Here is a 21,712-nt window from a genome sequence, read left to right as displayed (position 1 = left end):
CATCGAGACCTGCATGTCTAGGATGGATGGATGGGAATTGCCACTTATTTGAGGTGTTCGTGACCCTTAAGGGTCACTGGGCGCCGTGGTCGATCTTTGGTCCAGCATGTCTTGGGACTCAGGTGATGACGTGATCATGTTCAAGATGATCGTCCAGAACGCGGACAGCCGTGCACGGGACACGACTACTGAGTCCTAGAATGAAGGCCGCACGAACAATCCGATCCGGTCTCCTTTTTTCACAGTAAAAGTTTGTTCTATTTCTCTCTCTCAACTGGAATTATCTAAGAGCTGTTGCAGGAGCGGCACTGTCCACTTTATAGGTGGCGCCACAAGGCAGCAACGAAGTCGGAAACTGAGAGCGATGAAGCACGAAGCACCGCGAGCACCCCGTGGCCCGACATAAAGAAGAAGATCACGGCGAAGGCCTCGCACTCTGAACGGCAGCCATGCCTAAGAAAGCCTCTCGCCGGAAGCGCAGCAATGCCTCGAAGGAGCACAACAGGCCCGGGTTCCCACCGGCGGATGAATCGACAGACAAGCACTCCACGTCGAGCCAGTGGGACACAGGCAGTGTCAAAGATTCCCAGGACGACACGCAGAGAACCAAGAGTCATTCGAATAGTCAATCGGGGAAGAGAGGTCGCAGAAAACATGGCAGCTCGGGCTCGACGGGCGACTCTTCGTCCAAGTCCAGCGAGGCACCCGAGCAAGCTGCGGCTGGAACGACTGTTAAGGACGCACCATCCTCAGAGGCCTCCAGAATTTCGAACCTCCGCAGCATCATTCCATATAGTTCTGCGGGCGTCTCTGCACACTTGTCTGATGCCCCCGACCACCAACAGCCGCCAGCTGCTGACATCGGTGCTGCTCCTTCGACGACAGACGCTAGCCATTTTCCAGCAAGCCCGGCCGAATATAAGATGCGTCCAACCGGTTCCACCATGGGTGACGCCTTTGCAGGTAAAGGTGCACACTTCCCATAATTTCGGCAGCGTTTCCTTGAGGGCTATATGGTTCATGTTTTGAAGGCGGATACATTTTTAGCGCAACACATAAAGGGGCCAAGACCGGCGCCCCTTGCATTCGAAATGTCACATCAATTGCTTTTTAAGCCCTCGCAGCAAGCAGCAATGATTAGATCACGTATTCAGGTAACATTACACACATACGGCACGATGCAAGCATGCTCTAAACACTGCCTAATTTTGAGAAGTGACGAATCTAATGCGCAGTTAAGAGGTCACGTTGTATAAAAATGTTTTGGTGTTTGCAGTATAGATGCAGCTGCAAGAGAAGAAATATTGTGCACGTTTCTTATTCTTTATCATGGTAGCTTCATTTCCTGCTCTGCTCTAGAGGGAAAGGAAAAAAGGGTCACTACTTATGTAATGTAAATACAGACTTGTCTATAGCAGAAGCATGCAACGCATATCTCTCTTCTTGCTTGTCGGCTTGAGCACTGTCATGTACAATTATGTTTCCAACTCAATCCTCCAACCCCTCAGACTGCGGTAAGAGCCATTTGCGATCTGCAAATTTCTACATGCACGAATTATACAGAGCTACACGCTTCAGCATCCTTGTACTGGGACCATAAGTTGCAGCTTTTTATCTTGTTTTCAGTTCATTTCTTGGAGACATTAATTATGACGTAAGAATTGCAAGGTGTTAAAGCAAGGTACGGATCGCGGTCATAGCCAGTCTTCACGGGGTGCAGACTGACGTGCTCCATTATTTATCGGTGCCGGCTCCGTCCACTATTGCAGGCAGCATGGGTGTGGGGCGCGTTTTTGCAAATAAGGCACATCACGGAAGTGTTACCGACATGAATAATTTGATGTTATTTCCCACAACCTACGTCACCGAGAGCAGAAAACAATGGCGTAAGACAAAATGAGACGAAAATTAAACGCTGAAAATACGGTCCCTGCAGTGTCTTCATACTAAAAGCTAACCCAGTCGGAAAGTTGCTTCGAAAACTTGGCGCTGGGAGGTGATCGCAGGAAAAGCACGAGAAAGACAGTTGTTCGCTTGATTGATGTGTGTAAACGTTGACACCGCACTACCCCGGCACTCTACACTGACGTATGTGGTTAGCAGTGGAAAATGAAATTATATACCCCCTTCTTAAATTTTTTTGCAAACATCAGTCGGAGCGATTAAACTGCTTGCTGGAAAATTTGAAAACGCATGCTTTGTAACACACAGAAGCATTGCCCGGAGGCCGAGACCATCCCTTGCCCGAACTAAGCCTCACCGAACATCACCATCCTGTCCCGATGGAACCAGGTGTCGCACCAGAGGCGCCATCTACCGGGAGCTTCCCCCAACTTGAGCCCTCGTCACCGGCAGGAGAGGCTGCGGTGTTCCGTCGTGGACAACCGCTGTCCAGCGCCCTGCGCCCAGTCTGTCCAGCGCCAAGTCCGCAGGAACTGGTTGGTTTCCGCAAACGAGTTCCTTCTACTTAAATAGGGATGGGAAATGTCTTCTCAAAACGAACACACAACTATTCATTCAATACTCAAGTTATGCTTTGAGTACTGTTTTTATATTGTAATACTCATTTCATTAAAAAAATGAAGATAAACATTGTTGCTGTAACCATTAAAGTACTGGATTATCCATGTGAGGTCAGTCGCAAAACTCGCCTATGCAGGCAGTCATTGCACCGCGTTGCTCGCATCTTGGCCGAACGAAAAGTATAAAGTGCTTGTTCGGAACAATCCGATTAAGAGACCCAAAACCCGGTAGGTCGCGAGTAACTAGCGGCGTGCTTTAGTGAAACCAGAACACCTCCTTCTGTGTGCCGGAGTACAGAGTTGCCGAATCGGCAAAAATTAAAACTGAGGGAGACACTTAATATCTGCTTTTAGGATAGCTCTCTTCAGCGGTTTCTCTTCACCCACAGTGACTGTTCTTTGTTCAAATTCTCACTTTTATCATAATTATTGCAACAAAATTCCACACGGCAGTTTACGCACATAAAGTTGCTTCTATATGCCCACACATTGATGAGCACTGACTACATTGCACAGAAAAAATCACATGTCCGCCAAGAGGAGTTCCACCCGGACGCAGGTTCTGCACTGAGAAAACTCGTACTGCTTCCGCGCCATCTGTTGAGGCATCGCCGTAGATCAGATCGCAGATGGCTTTCCGATGGCGGCCGCATTCCAGCTCCACTGTTCCAAGTCAAGGAAAGAGGATACTGTTACGTGACGGCAAGGCGATGACTACAGTACGACACGACAGACGGCTGTGGCATGATTTAATGGCGGAGGCGCAGAGCGAATTTGGGCAGAACAGATAACATATTTTGCATGTTTTTATCGACAGACTGCCCGTTAGCTTCAACCGAAAACAGATATTCTGAAAATTCACTATATGTGTACGTTACACTATTCTGTCCAGCACAGATAGTGTGTGTCGACGCACCAGCGCCGTTAAGTTTCTCTTAAACGGTGCAACTGACATTTCCAGTTCATCACTTAGAGGACAATTCAGTGATTGTGGGCACGGGTAGTTCACGCAATTCAGAGATATCATTCCGTGTACAGAGGGTGCATGCAATTTAATGCATGCATAGTGCGCCTTAAAATCGTAGATAATTGCCAAAAAAATGTTTATCATTTATGTAAACACATGATAACAAACCAATATCTAGCAATGGCTTTCACGGTCCATGCTTATATATACGGCCCAAATAATACTCTGTTAACATACAGTTGCTCTATGGGTTCCCACGATGTGCCCACTCTTCTTCAGATCAAACACGATGAGTGCTTCGTCAGCAGCAGTGATTAAATCGTTCTTCATGAACCCCGGCGCCGGAATGATCGGTGGCTCCCGAGAAAGCGTACGCAGGTATCCGTGCCCTTTGTATCCGTCTAGGTTTCTCTGCCCTCATTGGAATTTGGAAGGTCACGAGCTTAAAACCAATCACCACCGTAGCTGTCGCTGCACCAATATCAGTAGCACGTGAAGGATTACGACGCCAAAGTGACGGTGACCCCAACGCAATGCAGGCTATAGAGCCCTTGATAACTGGACTTCACTAAACATGCAGAGGATGCGCGGCGGTAACAATGGCCGCCGCGCATCCTTTGCATGCCCTCCGGTTTAGCAGGGGACACAAACGTTTTTCAGTCGGGCACACAGCTTCTCTGTCGTGAAATACTTGGTTGAAGCTTAATTTGGACGCCACTTCGTGCAGACCAAACACTATAGCAGTGGTGTTCGTTGAGCATGCTGCACTTTAAAAGGTAAAGCTAAATCACAATGTGGAGTTTTTATTATGGAACTCTACGTACATTTGCTCATTTAGCAAAAGATTTTCCATTGCAGTTGCCCAAAATTTTGATGCAGGCGCCACTGTTTCGAGCTTGTGTATTGCCGATAGGCCTGAAATAGTCTCGTACAAGCTACTTTTAGGGAGTTAAGGATTTTTTATTTAATTACTCTCAGTGACCAAGGGCATTACAATGGGGAGTACGTATAATCGCAAAAAAGGTAACAGGAGAAAACATAGCAAGAAATATAAATATAGACAATGCTCACGAAGGCTGTGGTAGGTTATAGCAAGAGAAAACACAAATAAGCAGTGAAAAGTTTTCTTTCGTTGAAATCGCGATCTATGCCTTTGTCCTTGAAGTTCCAAGACTGAGTTCATTAAAAAAATGCGTTTAACATTGAAATAATTTGTGCAGCACCCTTTCGAAATATTCTCCCTTGCAGTCTGTACAAAGCTTCCAACGCTTCTTGAGGTCTTGGAAACAGCTGGAAAACGCTTGTTTTGGCAGCGCTGCCAGCTCCTTCGTCGTATGCGTCTTGAATGACCTCCGCGCTCCCCATCCAGCGACCATTTAGGGCTCTCTTCACACGAGGAAACAGGAAAAATCGCATAGGGAGAGGTAAGGCGAGTATGGCGGATGGGGAAGTACAGTAATGCTGTGCTTGGCGAGAAATTTTGTCACGCTGAGAGCAGTGTGCGGCCTTGCGTTATCGTGGAGAAGGCTCCATTGTCCAGATGCCCATAAGTCAAGGCGACGGTGTCGCAGTGCATCGCGCATGTCTTGGAGCACGCGGATATAAAACTCCTGATTCACCGTCTGCCCTTGTGGGCGGAACTCTTGGTGCACAAAAAAACTATCAGTACCATCTTTGTCTTGGTCTTCTGTCGCCGCACCTTTATCGACGCCGGAGAGCTTGTGGACCGCCATTCGACGCTCTGCTTCTTTGTTTAAGGATCGTATTGAAAACACCATGCTTCGTCTTCAGCAATGATGCTGTCGACGATTGCAGCATCCTTATCTGCCTCGGAGAGCAAATAAGCGCTCACTGATGCCCTCATGTCCTTCTGGTCCTGTGTGAGGTAGTGCGGCACAAGTCTGGCAAGTTCTCATAGAAAATCTGGTGGCATATTGTCTTACTAGAACTTTCTGACGGGCTAGTTGGTACATCTCTATTAAACAGCATGCGCTTTCCTCTGTCTCCAAGTTTCCTGTGTACGTCCTGATAGCGCACGCTGTTTAATAGAGTTGTTTTACTAATGTCGAGAGCATCGATAGCATGCGGACTGTAATGGTGCAATCTTGCTGTACGATTTCCCTGATCCGAGCCACATTGTTTTTATTCCGTGAGGTTGAAGGGCGCCCCTGCCTTGTGTCGTCTGCCATCGACGTTCGTCCCGAAACGAACCTCTTGGACCACTCGAAAACTCGCGCCCGCGTTAATGTCTCGTTGCCTTAAGCGTCACGAACGAGCTCATATGTCTGTGTGGCTGTCTTGCCAAGCTTCACACATGAGTTTTATGTTTACACGCTGTTGCAGGCGGACGTCCATCCCTCCACAATCACTCACAGTATAATGCGCAAATGACAAGTGACAACGTATTTTTCTACCTGTAGTTCCATCAAGCGGCTGCCACAGCAATTAACATAAATAGCTGAGCTTAGCCCAAATAGTCGGCGCTACACAAACGCACCATCGTTTGCTTCGGGGAATCATTCCTAGAGAATAAAATAAATTGGTGTCGAAACTTTAACGGACAAAGGTTACATTAATTTCGCCATTTCATTCGCGAGCTTTGCATCAAGTACCTCGCGTATAAACTTGTTTATATCTTGGCTCACTTTTGTACAGTGCCCTCTCAACCTTCGGCTAGAAGACGACTTCCCCACGTCTCATCCGAAACAAGGGAGGCCTCTTGTTCCGAACATGGACGCCATAGCCATCCCACTGACCACGCTGCTGTTTGTGGCGATACTTTTATTGGTGCTGCTTATATTAGCAGTAAGCAGACGAAATGGTGACGGGATGAAAGTATGCGGAACACGCGGGTGCGTCCAGCACGCCGTGGCCCTGGGCATTGACAAGAGCCGTGGCCCATTGGCATGCGAGGACTTCAGTACTTTCATCTGCCCCAGCTGGAAGCTTGGGGACGTGGACGTGGTCACAACGGTCAATGCGCAGGCCGTCCTCCTCTGGGTTATTAGCGTGGAGAAGATGAGCATGGACGCCTACGAAAGGGAGGCCGTGGTCAACAGGCCGCTGAGCATGATGCGCGATTGCATGCATAGGCCTGGCGATGATGCGGACTCCTTGATGAGTCTACTTGAACTGGTGGACAGAAGCCGCTTCGCCTGGCCCACTCTGGACGACGGCCACCGGCCGCCGATCACAGACTACTCTCGGCCCCTCCAGCTGCTTCTGGAGCTGTCGGTGCTCTGGCAACTTCCCCTGTGGTTTCGGATCCATGTGCTTCCTGCAAAGACTCCTCTTCAGCGGGGGCGAGCAGTTGTCCTCAGCCCCTCTGCACTCTCGGCTATATGGCATGGCCTGCACCAAACGCTGTTGCTGTACGAAGAGGCGTATTCCATCTATTTGAGCTTCTTTAACAACAGCATATTCAAATACCGACCACCTTCGGAGTCCTTCGCGTCCTTCCTGACAACTGGGGTGAACGTGCAGACGCAAGTACTGGGTCACTTGAGCTCTGCCTTCCACGACACGTACAAGCAGCCCAGGCTCGTGGAGATCCGAAGCCTGCCAACCTGGATTAGGAAAGTGGGTGCAGAAGAGTGGGCGAAGGCTCTCGGATCGGTTTTTGGCACCCATCAAAATATCACGGTGAGCGACCTTCTCCTTGCGACCAACGAAAATATGCTCAAGGCTGCAGACTCCATTTTTAATGCCTTCACAGCCCAGGACGTTTTCTTCCACACAATTTGGTGGTTTGTGCAGTCTGTCGGTGCTGCGACGAGTAACAAGCTCTTCTTAACTTTGAACGAGCACCCAAGCGGGAAGTACTTCCAGCGCATCATCTGCTTCGACCACGTCTCCACGACGTACAACGCTCTCTTGGCGTCCATACACAAGGCACTGCTGTCATCTCCCGAGCGGCTTTCCATCGTCGGTCTACTTGAGAACGTCCGAGCCGTCGCCCTGGAGAAGCTTCGCTCATACGCCAAACTGAACGCGACGACGAGGAAGGTTCTGGCGGCGGTGCTTGAAAATATGTCCACCGTACTCTGGCCGGACGACGATTTCGGAAGACCGGGCGCCTTTGAGGAGTTCTACGGCAAGTCTTACCGAGGAAAGGGCGGTTTTTTCGGGGAGTGGAGATGGAGTCGCCTGCAAATGCAGAACCGCAGCGCGGCGCTGTTCACCAGCAAGGAGTACGTTGCCGCCGCCGAGGTCTACTCATTCGTCGACAACAGACTGGTCTCATACAACCCCACCCTCAACACCATGTCCGTGTCCATGGCGGCTTTAAGACCCCCCTTTTATTACAAGGGTGGAACTAGCGCCATGACGTACGCAGGTCTGGGCTTCATTTACGCTCAGGAAATCTTCGAAGCCCTTGATATGTTGACGCACTTGTTTAACGGCGGCACTGTAATGAAGCCGTCAGACGCACCGGAGACTGCGGCCTTTTGGAACGCCTCCTGGTGCCCGGCGTCAATAAATAACAGGTTTACGTACCCTGAGCTACCTGCACTTGACGTCGCTTACACGGCGTACGTGAAGTACAAGGATGGAGCTTCTGATTTTCCTCTGAAAGGCCTTCCGCTTTTCAGACCCGAGAAAATCTTCTTTGCGACTTTCTGTCACTGCAGCTGTTATTTCGATCCTTCGAAGAGGGTGAAAGTGTCGCAAGTGTGCAAAGCAGCGGCGCAAAATTTCGATTTCTTCGCAAGTGCCTTTTCTTGCCCTGCTGGATCTGAGATGAACAAGAGCCCCAAGTGTGCTTACGCCTGATGCTGTGGACATAGCTTCTTGATGTGCACTGTACAGCCTGATGTATTTGTGGCACCTACCCTCAATTCCTTTGCAACTTCACAAACAAACTGCATATTTTCCTGACATAACCTGCGAATGCAGACTCGTGCCGCCACAACAAAGATTAACTTCCATTTTCTGTTGAACTGAGGCCCTACAGTAACTATTTTGTTTGGTCTCTTGGCCTAAAGCACATGTTTGTGTACGCGCAGGATATGTACGTATATCTCACACCGTTCATTCAAATCGTTTGCCTTACAATTACCCCTAAGCAGTGGTTCTTTCTCTTTTGGTGTTGCACTGGCTTATAGTTTAGCATGATTGTAAAGGGGAATCTCTTCCGCTTCATAAATAACACGAGCTCCACTCGGATGGCTCGTCAGCTCTTGCACTAATTCTGTAAGGCAAGCTCTGTACAGATGCCTTATCCTGCTTATTCTGCCGGAAATATTGCCGAGTTATAATCATGGACGTGTGAGGGTGTATTTTTATTATGGCGGTGTGCTATTCAGCCGGGATATAGAAACTACAAACGGTAATTTCCGAGGTACTGTGTATTATCTCGCAATTCGCTTTATGTCAACCCAGTGTTTTTTAAATCACGGCCTCGAAAAAAACAGTGTCGGCAGTTGCTATACGTGCCCATATAGTGCAGAGACTTCTCACAGCGCTGCTGATGTATTCGACAAACTTATTCTGCTCCATATGCAACCAGAGCACCATATATGCTGAAGTCTGTATAGTTACCTTGCAGTTTGCAGGCATACCATGTTTGACACTTTTTTGGTGGGGACATTGACAACTGTTTCATTTACGAAAGCTTGAGAGTGGTTTCATCTATTATCATCAGGCATGTTACTGATGTGAATGGTCATTTCTGCGGAGCAAAAGCGAATCGGGCTTTGAATGAGTAAAAGGTGTGTGGTGGATTATTCTGCATAACTCTGTGTGGGTTTCAAGGTGATCGCCCTTCAAAATGTGCGTCATGCCATGGGGTGGAGGGAACCAAGCGAAAAGGTGCTTGGATTCGGAACACCCATGATCTACAACAAAATGTTTTTTGCTTGACATTAGATGGGGCTTTCTAGGAATGTTCACCTCTATTTTCAAATCCTCGCAGATCAATACCGTGTCTGGTATTTGAACTTTGTTCAAATTCATAGCCTCCGCGTGCAAGGAATTACTTTACGTAGCGGCCATGAAGAGTGACAATCAGCACACACTTTCACAGAGCAGCGACCTATAGGCTGCTGCGAGGAATTTCACCGTATAAAGAAAAGTACTTCTAGATCCTCATGCAAAAAGAGAACTCAGCAATGTTCGTCCCATCTCAGAGTATACAAAATTTTAAATTTGTGTACTTTTGTCAGAGATGCAGTACATCAGAGCGCAGGTAAGACGTGCTTACTAGCAGGCTGGTTAACTAGTACTGAATAGTTTTTTAATATTCAATAACGAATCGTGATTTTTTTCTTTTACTGCTTTCCTGTCGTCAGACATTTTTGTGTTTTCCGTGCCTTCGTGAGCTTCAAGCCGCTGAATATTAACGAAAATGCCGTCGAACAACGACGCGAGGAGGTTTTTATACCATAAGGAAGGATAAACGAGCAGATAGGAAGCTCGCACGCAGAATAAAAATGAATCAGACTGCTAATGTAGTTCATCTAATGCTTATCCACAAAAAGACTCGCAAACAGCACGCAACACCCACTACAAAACTAATAAAAAATACATCTGGCCGAGATTTTTGTGGAAAAACGTTTGTGTTTACACCTGCGAACTTCTGGAACCCATGGCGTGTGCGATCACATGTTTGAGAGAGAGGGAAGGCTTAAGAGGAAGAGCGACAAGGGAGGGGTCGCCTGACAGAACTTGTCCCTTGCCTGCTACTCCTCAATATGAGAGGGGATTAACAGAACGACGAAATAGGAAGAGAAGGTTCTCGGTGAGGAGGTCAAAATGCGACGAGCTGCAGACACGACGCCATCCAAGACATCTACACACATACACATCCACGTACAATTATTTGTTGGACGCAGACTGGTTGGTGTAACGGACACAACAGGGGCGTATATGAGCTCCCCTTCCATTGGGCTCACAGACAAGTAAACTAAGTTTCCTGATAAGACTTTTTGCACGCCTCTGTTGACACTTGGTGAAGGAGCGAAGGTACTGCAATGGTAACATTGTACTTTCGAGCACACTATAAGTTATAGAGAAAGACCTCACGTGTTTTTATTCTGAACTGTCTCGTTACTGGAATTTGTATTTGTGGATTTGTGCCTTGTGGTTCCTGTGTACATGTCTTCTGCGTTCGGAACTGTGCAAGATCTTTGAGCGCCCAAAGGAATCTTTCATAAATACTCGGAGAGATATTTTGGCCTAACACGGGGTGTCCCAAGCATAGCACACTGCATCTCACACAGTGTTCAAGTGCTAAACAGAACTTTCTGCCAAGGGGGTAAAGAGGCTTGATTTTTTCTGGTAGGACCCAGATGTTGACACTTTATTATATCCCCCCCCCCTTTTTTGTTTCTCTGCACTAACCGTTCTTTTTTAGCCGCCAGGAATTTGAACCGTCAAAACGAAACATTTCTTGTTTATCACAATATTCAAAAGTGTCATGTAGGTATTGTTTTCGTCGTCATTATTAATGTACTCATGTTGAGTCATGTCTTCTTTTTAACCACATTTGGAGGGGAACACCTCAATGCATTTATGGCGCGAATAGATAGATGTTTTCTAAGCAACAATGTTAGCATTTAGGCAGTAGTATGGCACTACGTGTAAGCATCTGTGATTTTTTTTTCCCGCAAAGAATAGCATCTATCTAAAATACAGCAGTATAAACTTGGCACCGCTTCTTGTGTCCATCAATGCAAGGGCCAGAGGACATGTCCTGAACTCTGTGTGTGAATTTATGCATGATTATAACATTGTGTGAGAGAAATTCTTTCGCTAGTTTATTTTTAAGCCATATTGTTATATCTCACAGTATGTGCCAAAGCTTTAAAGTTTACCCTAGCTTCCACAGCTATAACTCTGCAAGCCAATCTGCTGCTTAACTTAACTTGTGAACACACATGGAGGAGGCCTTCCGTCGACAAAGGAATGCCTTGGAGAATGTTTTTCTCTTTTATAATTTGCGCTTGCTGTTGATCAATGGAAAATTAGTAGCGTAATGATTTCTAGCGTGAAAGATAATTGACACCGCAGTAGACGAAGGAACAACCACATACCGCAGGTGAGATCCGAACCCATGACTTCGGCATGTCACGCGCAGTACTTAGTCGCACACGTCATGCGATAGAGCACTTCCTATTTTCCAATCAATTATCTTTTAGGTATAAATTGGCTACCCTACTAATTTCTTATTTATCGACTCCAGAAGGTCTGAAAAATAGAGAAGCATTCGTCTATGGTTTCTATGGATTCAGTGACTGTTGTCTTTCTTCAATGGGCGTCTTTAACGATAACTTCCATTCACTGTTCTTTTATGCTAAACTGAATTAAACGTATGCAATTAACACACTCTGGCCAATTCACCGCCGTGGGTATGCGCCATTCCAAATGAGGTCAAGAACAACAATAATCGTACTGGTACCCTCAGGTAACTGCAGAACAAGAACTTGCTAAAATACCAAAATTTCCCACCTGCCTAGAGGTCGCTGGAAGGCTGTGCTGTGTAGCCACCTAGCGTCCAGTCTGGAAGAGAGCGCACTATGGACTTTAATGCAAATATCTCGTGATTCCCTTCCTCTCACTATCCGGAGAATAAAGTCCTGCTACTACCAGAGGCGAGGCAGACATTGAGAGGCAGAGTATGTATAGTTCGTGCAGGAAAAGGCAGAGCACATTTTCCAGTTTGTGCGTTTGTGGCTGTTGAGAATGGGCCACGAACAGGAACCCACAGACTCAGCTCTTGGACGGCTAGAAGGGGGCTTTAATGAGTGTACCCTAAAACCGAGATGAAGTCCGGAACATCCCAGCGCGTGTCCCCGGTGCACACTCCAAGTGGTCTTCCTCATCTTCGCTGGCTGGACAGCGAAGACGATTAAAAAGATTCAACAGTAGCTACAGGCTTAGAGTTACAAGGAATTAATTTTTGTACTGGCTTCCTTCATCGTAGTTCTTCCACGAGCACTTGTATATCAAGACCTTTTCTCAGTACCTTTTATGTTGTTGTCTTCTTTTGGAGCGGCACATGTCCATGTATGTATTTTAGCAAAATAGCCTGTTTAAGAAGAGAAAGAAGCTTGGTCTATCATCACCATCATGGCCGTTTTGCACGCGCCCCTGTTCCAGTGTCTCGAGCTCTTGCAGGTTCAGAGGAACCTTTTTGCCCTTCGTTCGATTATTGCTTTTGCTGTTTGAGTTCCTCACTGTCTCAGGTGTGTGCATTTTACTCCTTCCCTTTTCTGCTGCGACAGATTTGTCTCTGCGAATTTCAAGAATGGGCAACGGGGCTTGCAGATAACACGGCGGCACTCTTGCAATAACGAGAGACAGCCTGAAGCCTTTATGGTGGCTAACTGCTGGCCTTGTGCACCCTAGAACCTCAGGTATCTCCGCTACAGCACTCACTGTTTCTTCCCGCTTGGCATAATATTTTCTCACGTGCAGTGTGTCGGGATGGCATACGTCCCTTACGTTGAAACGGGCCAGTGTTATCTTTCAGCGCGGAACTTCCCTGTACCTTCGACTATGCAGACAGCCTTAGCACGCAGCTTGTTTTCGTTGCACCAGCTGTGTTTTCCCAATCTTCAGTGGGACCTTCCTCTTTTTTTCGTCCTCTTTCTTCGGTGCTTTGAAGAAGAAAAAAGCTTCGCTAACCAGAGGAAACTCGGACCTCTACTGCAATGCTTCAACGTCTCATTTTTTCCTGTTTCTCAATTACAGCTGTACAGTCTTTTAGGCAGAAGATGGAAGCTCCCAGACGCTCTGTAAGCAATTCGCCTGACTCTGACCTCCGTAAGTTGCCAGAAGCTGTGCTATTTACCACGGGACAATTCCGTAGCCAGAAAAAGATTCACGGAGGGCTGAAATCGCTCATGTGGTGGCTCTTTCTTCCAGAGAAGACTGATTACATGGGTAAGTCATGAGGGTGAAGAGCGCTTTTTTTTTCTTCAGACATAATTTCGGCATTCAGACCAACGAAGAAGAAAATAAATGAAGTTTCACTGAGAAGCCTTATGTATAAGGCGCCCATTAACATCTGGAACTGTATCTCTCCTTCGGACAATTACTTGGGCTCAAGTTAAGAGAACATTACTCTGAATTCCAATCTCGGCCGTGTATTCCGGCGAAAGCCTCCCATATTTTAAACCTTTTGCTCTAATCTAGAGGTCCTACGTGTCTGTAAGACAAAAATTAAAGAAAAGATTTGTGCATCATTAGTACTCTAGCCTCGAGTGCACTACTGTGCGTGGCGTACTAGTAACTAGCGTCCTGGATAATTAAACGTATAGTGTCATAAATGTTAACCATAATGCCGTTTATTCTTTGTATTTTCTTAGAGTCGTCTAACGCACCGTAAGCACACTCCGCCTCTACCTTCTGCGAATGGCAGTAGGAATAGTTAAAGTGTGTGCGGTAGTATTTAACGCTTCCACCGCAGGGCATACCGAGGACCACGGAACACCCTCAAGACGCTGGTTTCAGTCAACATCATCGCGGTGCTTCTGTTAGTCATCGTCGTACTACTCCTCACCGAGAACAAAGGTGAGTGATCTAAGAGGAACAAGCAACAAGAAAACTATATGAAACATCCCAGATGTGTGTCATAAAATCAAGCACGTGAAATGATAAGGCTAGAGCTGGCGCCATTTGGGATGCACCTCCGGCACTTGGATTGTGTGGGCCACCAGAAGAGGCCGTAGCGTTGGCGCACATCATTTAGGACAGCACACAGCAAAACAGCTATTCCTTTGTGTACCCGTGCGGACGCCAAACATCAAGACACCGGGCTATTAAGCCGATAATCCTGTTTGCAATTATTAACGATCTTCTTATTCCCATGTTTTAGTAAAGAGCGACCATGGCGTCTGGCGGCTCCGGCCGCGTCTGCACAGGTGCGGCCCAGTCGGGGCGTCTGGTGAAAGGCAGCAAGGAAGGGAAAGGCTGCCCAAACGTCAGCAAGTTTAACGACGTGGTGTTGCAGACGACGCCCCGCCGCAGGGCGACCACAACGGAGCCCTGGTGCGAGGACGAGGAGGAGGAACCCCCGTGTCGCTCGAGACCCGAGAATCGGACGACCGCCACGGCCACCGTTCCAGCTACGGTACACAAATCTCCACCACTACTGTTCCCTATATACTATCTGGGTTTATAGTGAAAAGGACCATTTTATCTTGCAGCTGCGTTGTCTGCTTTTATTGGTGTTTGGTACGGTATGGTCGCGTAAGAAAGAGCTAAATATTACACAGGCGTTATTCCTTGGAAACCAACTGCGTTCCCTTAACCATAAACCACCTAAAGACTAACCATTAATCCCTTCAAACAATAGTTTCAAAGGAATCACCAGCTACCGGTTATGCTTCGCTCGGACGGACCATGCATCGCGAGGTCACACTGCTGAGTTTAGTCCAACATTACCTCCATTTCCGTTGGCATACAATTTGTTGCAAACGTTTCTAGGACAAGCCGCCCACAGTCATGATAGCGCAGTGTTCGCCTCCCTTCACCGGATTAGTCATGAAAAGTTTTGAGCAGGAGTTTTGCTATCCCTTAATATCAACTACCGCAACAAGAAGAATGACCTCGCGCAAATAAATTAATCGAGTAATTTCGTCACTCATTTCGACCACACTCTCTAACTAGGGGAGTTGGGCAGGGGTTCATTGCAAAAGGCGCTGAATTTGTTACGCATATACTGCGTATTAGAAAGTAAAAAGTTTAATTGTTGTGCGGAGGTCTCTTCAGTCGCAAAAAATGGCTTTATCATGACATGGTAACCGACGTAGTTTCGGCGTGGGCGCACCGCTTGAAGAAAGAAATGAATGCTGCCGGATTCATTTGTTCTGACTGTTGGTATTATACTAAAGGCGTTTAAGCATTAAAGATTCAGCTGCGCCTTCCTACATCAGCCCGTCGTCGCAAAGTCGCCAGTATTTTCTTACATCATAAAAATAACGTATCTGCACCTACAATACGTACTCATCGGATTTCCCGCTATAGTCACCGTATTTCCCGTAGTAGTAATAGTCGTCTACCCCGTGAAAGTCCGCACCAAAATATAATTACCTGTCTTCTTTCCTCAAGACAGCCCGAGACTGGAATGACCTTCCAGAAGTAGTGGCTGTATACAGTCAATGAATTGACTGGATATATTTCTCGCCATAAGTCTACTTTCGATTTAATTGCTTTAAGTGAAACTTGGTTGAGGAAAAATGAGACCATTTCAATCCCCAGCTATAAATTATTGTCACTCCCACGGGAGTCGCATGCAAGAAGAGGTGGTGTAGCCTTATTCATTAAACAAAACATTGCATTTCGGGCCCTTTCTACAGCATCTGTTAGCGACGATTGTATAGAAGCACTCTTTATCAAACTGGCAAATGGCATAATAGTTGGAGTGGTGTACCGCCCCCCAAGTTCATCACTGGGGTCTTTCACTGAAAGGTTTGAAACATCCGTTACTTCGTTATCGCGTGGGCCTAACGGTAGGATTATTATTGTTGGTGACTTTAACATTGATGCCACATCAGACACACAAAATGATTACACATTGTTGCTGGAATCCTTCAACTTACATAATCTAATAGCTGAACCTACCCGGATTACAACCACCACAAGTACACTGATTGACCATGTCCTTTGTAGCAGGGATGACATTGTTTGTGCTGGTGTGTGCTCTGTTCCAATTTCCGACCATTTGCCAATATTTGCTGCCCTGGAAAATAAGGCTCCAGAGGGTGTGAAGCATAATCACACTAAACATCATAAAAAAATAAATCATGGCTTACTTCGCAACTTACTGGAACAAACAGATTTCTCTGCTGCATATGACGGTAATGTTGACACAGAATTTAACAATTTTATTGACGCCCTTCAAAGTATAATAGCACAATGTAGTGAGAAAACATGCAAAAGAAACTACAAGAAACCTGTTTGCCCGTGGATGACAAAATCCATTCTTGATGATCTAAAGAAAAAAGAGTACTGGTATAAAAAATGGAAACAGAATAAAAGAAATGAATACTACCTAACCCAATTTAAGCTCCTTAGGAATTCCACAGTCTCCATGATAAGAAAAAGAAAAAAGGAATATTACTCCTTCCTTATTCAGCAAGCAAATGGAAATACAGCGAAAATGTGGAACATCGTAAAGGATGCTATCCGCCCTACCTCTAAGCAACAAGTACAACCTGATGTAATTGATCAGGATGTGGTGGACATATTTAACAATTACTTTGTAAATATCGGGCCTCTCTTAGCCCAGCAGCTGATCCCGATAACTGATCCTAGCAATCTTATAAACCCTGTTATAAATAGTTTTGTAATGAAAGAGCTCGAGCTGGGCGAAATCGTTAGTGTCGTAAGCACACTTCAAGTAAGCAAATCTCCGGGTCTGGACGCCATTCCAGTAAAAATAATCAAAGAAAATATTGACATATTAGCCATGCACCTATTACACCTATTTACGCACTCTATAGAATGTTCAATATTTCCTGCAAGACTAAAAGTAGCTAAAGTCGTGCCTATCCATAAAGAAGGGGAACTGTCGGAACCGAGTAATTATAGGCCAATTTCAGTCCTTGGTGTCATCAATACAGTTTTTGAAAAAATACTATGTATACGCATAAAGACATTTATAGGTAAGTTTAATATTATATGCCCAAGTCAGCATGGCTTCACGCCGCATAGATCAACAGCATCCGCAGTCCTTGTCCTATCGCAAATGATAAATACTGCCCTCAACGATAATAAGATTGCCATAGTGGTGTATTTAGATATTAAAAAGGCATTCGATACGGTTAATCATACAATCCTTGTTGATAAACTCAGTAAGTATGGCTTCCGAGGGAAAATGTTAGATTTTTTCAATAGTTACCTTACAAACCGCGTACAGCATGTTGTAATGAATAACGTGATTTCTGGGGCGCAGGTCGTGCTGACTGGGGTACCACAGGGCTCAGTTCTGGGACCAATGTTTTTCTCGCTTTATGTAAATGACCTCCCGTCTATACTAAAACATTCTCAAGCAGTGATGTACGCTGATGACACAGCTTTAATATTTATAGGAGACACAATCGATGAACTCAACAAAAAGATAAACGAAGAGATGGAAATGGTTCTTAACTGGTTTACTAACAACCACCTCTCCATTAACATTCAGAAAACCAAATATACTTTGTTCCGCTCTAGGGGAAAAAAATTAAACTACCAAAATGTTGCTTTGTATTTAAATAACCAGCCAATACAAGAAGTAAGCAGTTTTAAATATCTTGGCGTATATCTTGATTCTGATATGCACTGGAAGAATCAAGAAAAGCAAGTTTGCTCAAAGCTGGCATATGGTTGCCATATTTTATTACAAGCGCGAGAATGCTTTAATTTCTCTATACTCCGAATACTCTACTTTGCTTTTATACAAAGCCAGCTAATATACTGCATGGAGTCATGGGGTAACACATACCCCACATATCTCGAACCTGTAATCCGATTGCAGAAGAGAGCGATAAGAATAATTTCTTATTCAAAATATACTGACTCTACAGAACCACTTTTCAAGTCCACCGGCATTCTACCTTTCCATTCCATGTATACATTAAAGATAGCCCAGACAATTCATAAAATACTACAGCTCAATGATCCGCTTCCCCACAGTAAGGGAGACTAGGGCTGCTAGTGCAAAACATTTCAATTTGCCCGCATGTCACAATACTTACGGGCAAAGATTATTAGAATTCAATGGAGTTTTAATCTGGAATGGCATTCCTAATGAGGTTAAAACACAAATTTTGTACAATCCCTCAAAAAGTTCCTGATGAATATGTGATATATATGGTATGAATTTTTACTTTTTGTTTCGAAGAGAAATATGTTTTTTGTGGGCGTTTTGTTTGTATTCCTGTATTTTTTCTCCGCAAATCTTATAACGTTCTAATTTTCATTTTAGGAATAGAAATGTTCGTTTCCGCGTGCTGCAAATATGTTATATTGTATTGTGTTGGACCCGAAACTAGCCCCTGGTTATGGGTCCAGTTATTATTGTACATATTGAATTGTGCTCAGTTTCATTTTCGAATAAAAAAACAAACAAACTTGGGTCATATCAAAACTGCCATCGAATATCATCACTGTTCATCTGAATACCTCTTTTTTAGCCTATCCCTCACTTAATGTCCCTTGCGGACCTTTGATGAATGAACAAATAAATAATAAACAAACCCGTCGACTTTTGCGCATGACCCATAGGTCACGCGACCCGTTGATTGTCTTGCATGCGACATATGGATCAACTGAAGCCTCAAACGCATTCTCTTGTTCTTTGTTCTTCACCCACCCTAAAGCCTGCAGTAGACTAATAAGGTTAACTTTCATAACTGAAACGTGTATACTCAACTACAATGCCTACAGCGCACAAGGAACTGATGATCTAGTTCTACAATCGAGTTGTATTCAACACTCAAGACACAGGACCAGGAAAGAAAACACACAAGCTGTCAGGCATTGCAGATATGTGTTCCTACTTCCCTTGTCCTACGTCTTGTTATCGTTGGTTGCTTCAACTTTTTGTGCATATGCCAACTTTCCAAGCTTTTTGCAGAACTGCATCCAACTGTACGCAAAATAACATTCAACTCCACGCAGGCTTCGACGACAGCTGCGCCAACAACTCAGCCGACGCCGAGCAGGGCGGAATCAAGCACCGGTAGCACAACGAAAACTCCCGGCTTTCCGACGGCGGAGTGGCCTACCCTCCCGAAGTCTATAACACTGAAGACTCGGTTCCCGCCAAAGATGAGCACGAACGCGTCCAAAACCAGCACCACCGCTACAACGAGTGAGCATCCCGCCGCCGTACGGCGGCGCGCGTACCCCGCAGTAAAAACTGAGCAACGTCACGGCTGGTTTAACGTAACGATCCAACCTTGTTACTGCTTCATTTTTATTCCTTAGTTTTTTTGTGATTGGCTACAGAGCCGCCATACCCTCACTGGGCCTCAGTGTTGAATCACGAGGAATTGTGGCTTGTGGCGGCGCGTGTGGGATTATTTAGTAATTGCGGATAGCGATGATGGAATAGCGGTGTAGGGTAGGCGTGCGTCACGCACCTATGTCATGCATAAGAAAGTTCTTCAAGAACGGTTGCTTATTCATCCGCACAACTCTTCATAACTCCGCATTCAACATAACTCGAGTGCTTGGCGTGATAGGCGCAGCGAGAGAGGTTAATTGTGCGGGTAGTGGGTGGTAATTCGACGGCCGATGAACTGCTTGATTTCGGCGAACGGCGTGGATACATCTGTCCTTCTAACACAGTAGGAATTCGGGAAACACCTAAGCTCCGCCTTCAGGGTATGGCGCTATAGCTGTACTGGGTTCCTTCAGCGGCCTGGGGTCCTCTTCACAAATCATTTCGCAAGCAGGGTCACTGTTTTTTATTTTATTGTTCGTTTCTTAATTTCCTAAATATTTTTTTTGTTTACCACAAGACACACAAAGCCTACCTTTAACCAAGTTGAACGAAAGTTCCTCAGTGGTCTAGGGATAGCGCGCTTGGCTCACGACCCAAAGGGCAGCGGTTAGTCCCGGCTCGAACATTTACCTATCTGAGCACATTTGCTTTTCTTTCTACAGAGGCACAACATAAAGATGGTGGAATGACGGCGCGATACTGTAGCCCAATGAAGGATTGTGCAATGGTGCCATCACTGTTGTGCCAAGGGATCGTTAGGGGGTTTTTGAACTACCCGCACAAGGTCACGTGGATGTGATGTCATGACCCTTTAGACCTATAGAAAAATATCGTCCGACGGTCACCAGGTTTTATGTCGAACGGGAACTGCAACGCTGTCACGTTAAAATGTGATCTTTATATTATACTGGCCTTGAGCAGTGTGTTTGGGTAGTGGTCGTTTTTTTTTTTTGCATTGTGAGCGGCGCCACCTGTTGCCACAGCCGCAATACAATGGTATTGTTACGGCACGTTCTACAGACTCGTGCACTACGCCGTCAGAACAATATCCAGAAATTTAGTCGTCTTTTTCGATGTTAGCTTCCGCGTTTAGATTGAAGATCATTCCTTGGTCACTAGACATTTTATGGTTCTTGGCGCATCATGGCCTTAGCTGCTTATGTGCCATTGAACCCAGCACAAACACAAACATTGTATGGTCCGGTGAGAGCGCATAATGGGGACCACAAATTTTGTAAATTTATACATTGCAATAAGTCTTCGGCGCCTGGCAACTGTACGACTCCGCGTCCTGACCCACAGGCTATTTGTGCTGCAGTCAGTAGTAATATTACAGCGGTGCGAAACTGCGTCTGGGGACAAACAGCGTAGTTGTGCTCTCCTTCAATGCAAGCAACAGAGTCGGGTAGAAAAAGCAAACTCCTGGGGCAGTTGGTGCTATATTGGACATAACGTACAAGCGCACACAAAAGAGGAGGAGGAGAAGGAAAAAAGCCTGCATTGCCTCCGTCTCCCCTCGCCCTCGGCTGGGCGCGCTTGTACGTGGCCTGTAACTAGGTGTGAAAGCACCCTACATATTCTGGAAATGTCGCCATCTGGTGCCGCAGTGATGAATGAGAGCTTGTCTTCTACAACATTAAATTTACAAAATTTATTTTTTTTAAAATTAGAACACATGTATGTTAAAGGGGTCTTATCGGTATTTTGTGCAACATATGCGAAGCGTTCATTAATTTTCGGAGACTTAGCCGCCTCAATGCGAACCCGAATTGCAGTAAATGCATTATTATCAGCCCGGAACTAGACGCGAACAGGAGAATTGAAAGAAAATAAGAAATTCAAAAGTATTAGACGCAATAAATGAAGCGCCAGCAGGATTCGTTTAATTTCAACTGAGCGGTGCTTGCGCCATTGAATTGTAAATCAAGTAGACTACTCTTTAGTCTTCCTGATATAAGAGTGCCTCCTTATGCTTCCCTGATTTCAGTCGACGTGTTCGCTTTTCAATCTGTCCTGATAGTACACTTCTTAAAAGAGGCAAGCAGTGATTCTATCCAACCTCTGGAAGTCACAGCGTTTTATCCACATAACGCACAGCCACACGCATAAAATTTGTTATTCTGCTATACTTCTCCGATGTGAGGTAAAGACACGAAAAGTAACGAAACTACAGTTTTGCTTTAGAAATTAAGATTAAGTAAATAATAATACCCTAAGAATTTTGCCTAGCAGCGTAGATTTCTGCCAACAATGTTCACATTCAGGTTACTTTCGTTTTGTACATAT

The 21,712-nt window shown here is 45.6% G+C and overlaps 1 protein-coding gene across 1 annotated transcript in view; it reads left to right on the top strand.

The window, feature by feature from the left end:
* The first annotated feature begins 344 nt into the window (after nt 1-344).
* Nucleotides 345-21,712, top strand: part of LOC144134353 (uncharacterized) — a 30,789-nt gene continuing 9,421 nt past the window's right edge. Inside the window, exons 1-10 of the mRNA XM_077667283.1 lie at nt 345-963; nt 2,212-2,408; nt 6,145-7,952; nt 12,589-12,674; nt 13,183-13,254; nt 13,357-13,374; nt 13,800-13,815; nt 13,901-14,004; nt 14,355-14,563; nt 19,099-19,291. Of these exons, the coding sequence (XP_077523409.1) occupies nt 450-963; nt 2,212-2,408; nt 6,145-7,952; nt 12,589-12,674; nt 13,183-13,254; nt 13,357-13,374; nt 13,800-13,815; nt 13,901-14,004; nt 14,355-14,563; nt 19,099-19,291 (3,217 nt within the window). The 5' untranslated portion in view covers nt 345-449. The remainder of the gene's footprint in view (nt 964-2,211; nt 2,409-6,144; nt 7,953-12,588; nt 12,675-13,182; nt 13,255-13,356; nt 13,375-13,799; nt 13,816-13,900; nt 14,005-14,354; nt 14,564-19,098; nt 19,292-21,712) is intronic.

The sequence above is a fragment of the Amblyomma americanum genome, chromosome 5 (genome assembly GCF_052857255.1).
Source record: "Amblyomma americanum isolate KBUSLIRL-KWMA chromosome 5, ASM5285725v1, whole genome shotgun sequence".
Taxonomy (NCBI): domain Eukaryota; kingdom Metazoa; phylum Arthropoda; class Arachnida; order Ixodida; family Ixodidae; genus Amblyomma; species Amblyomma americanum.
Note: the sequence above shows the minus strand (reverse complement) of the source record. Positions and strands in the feature narration are given on the sequence as shown.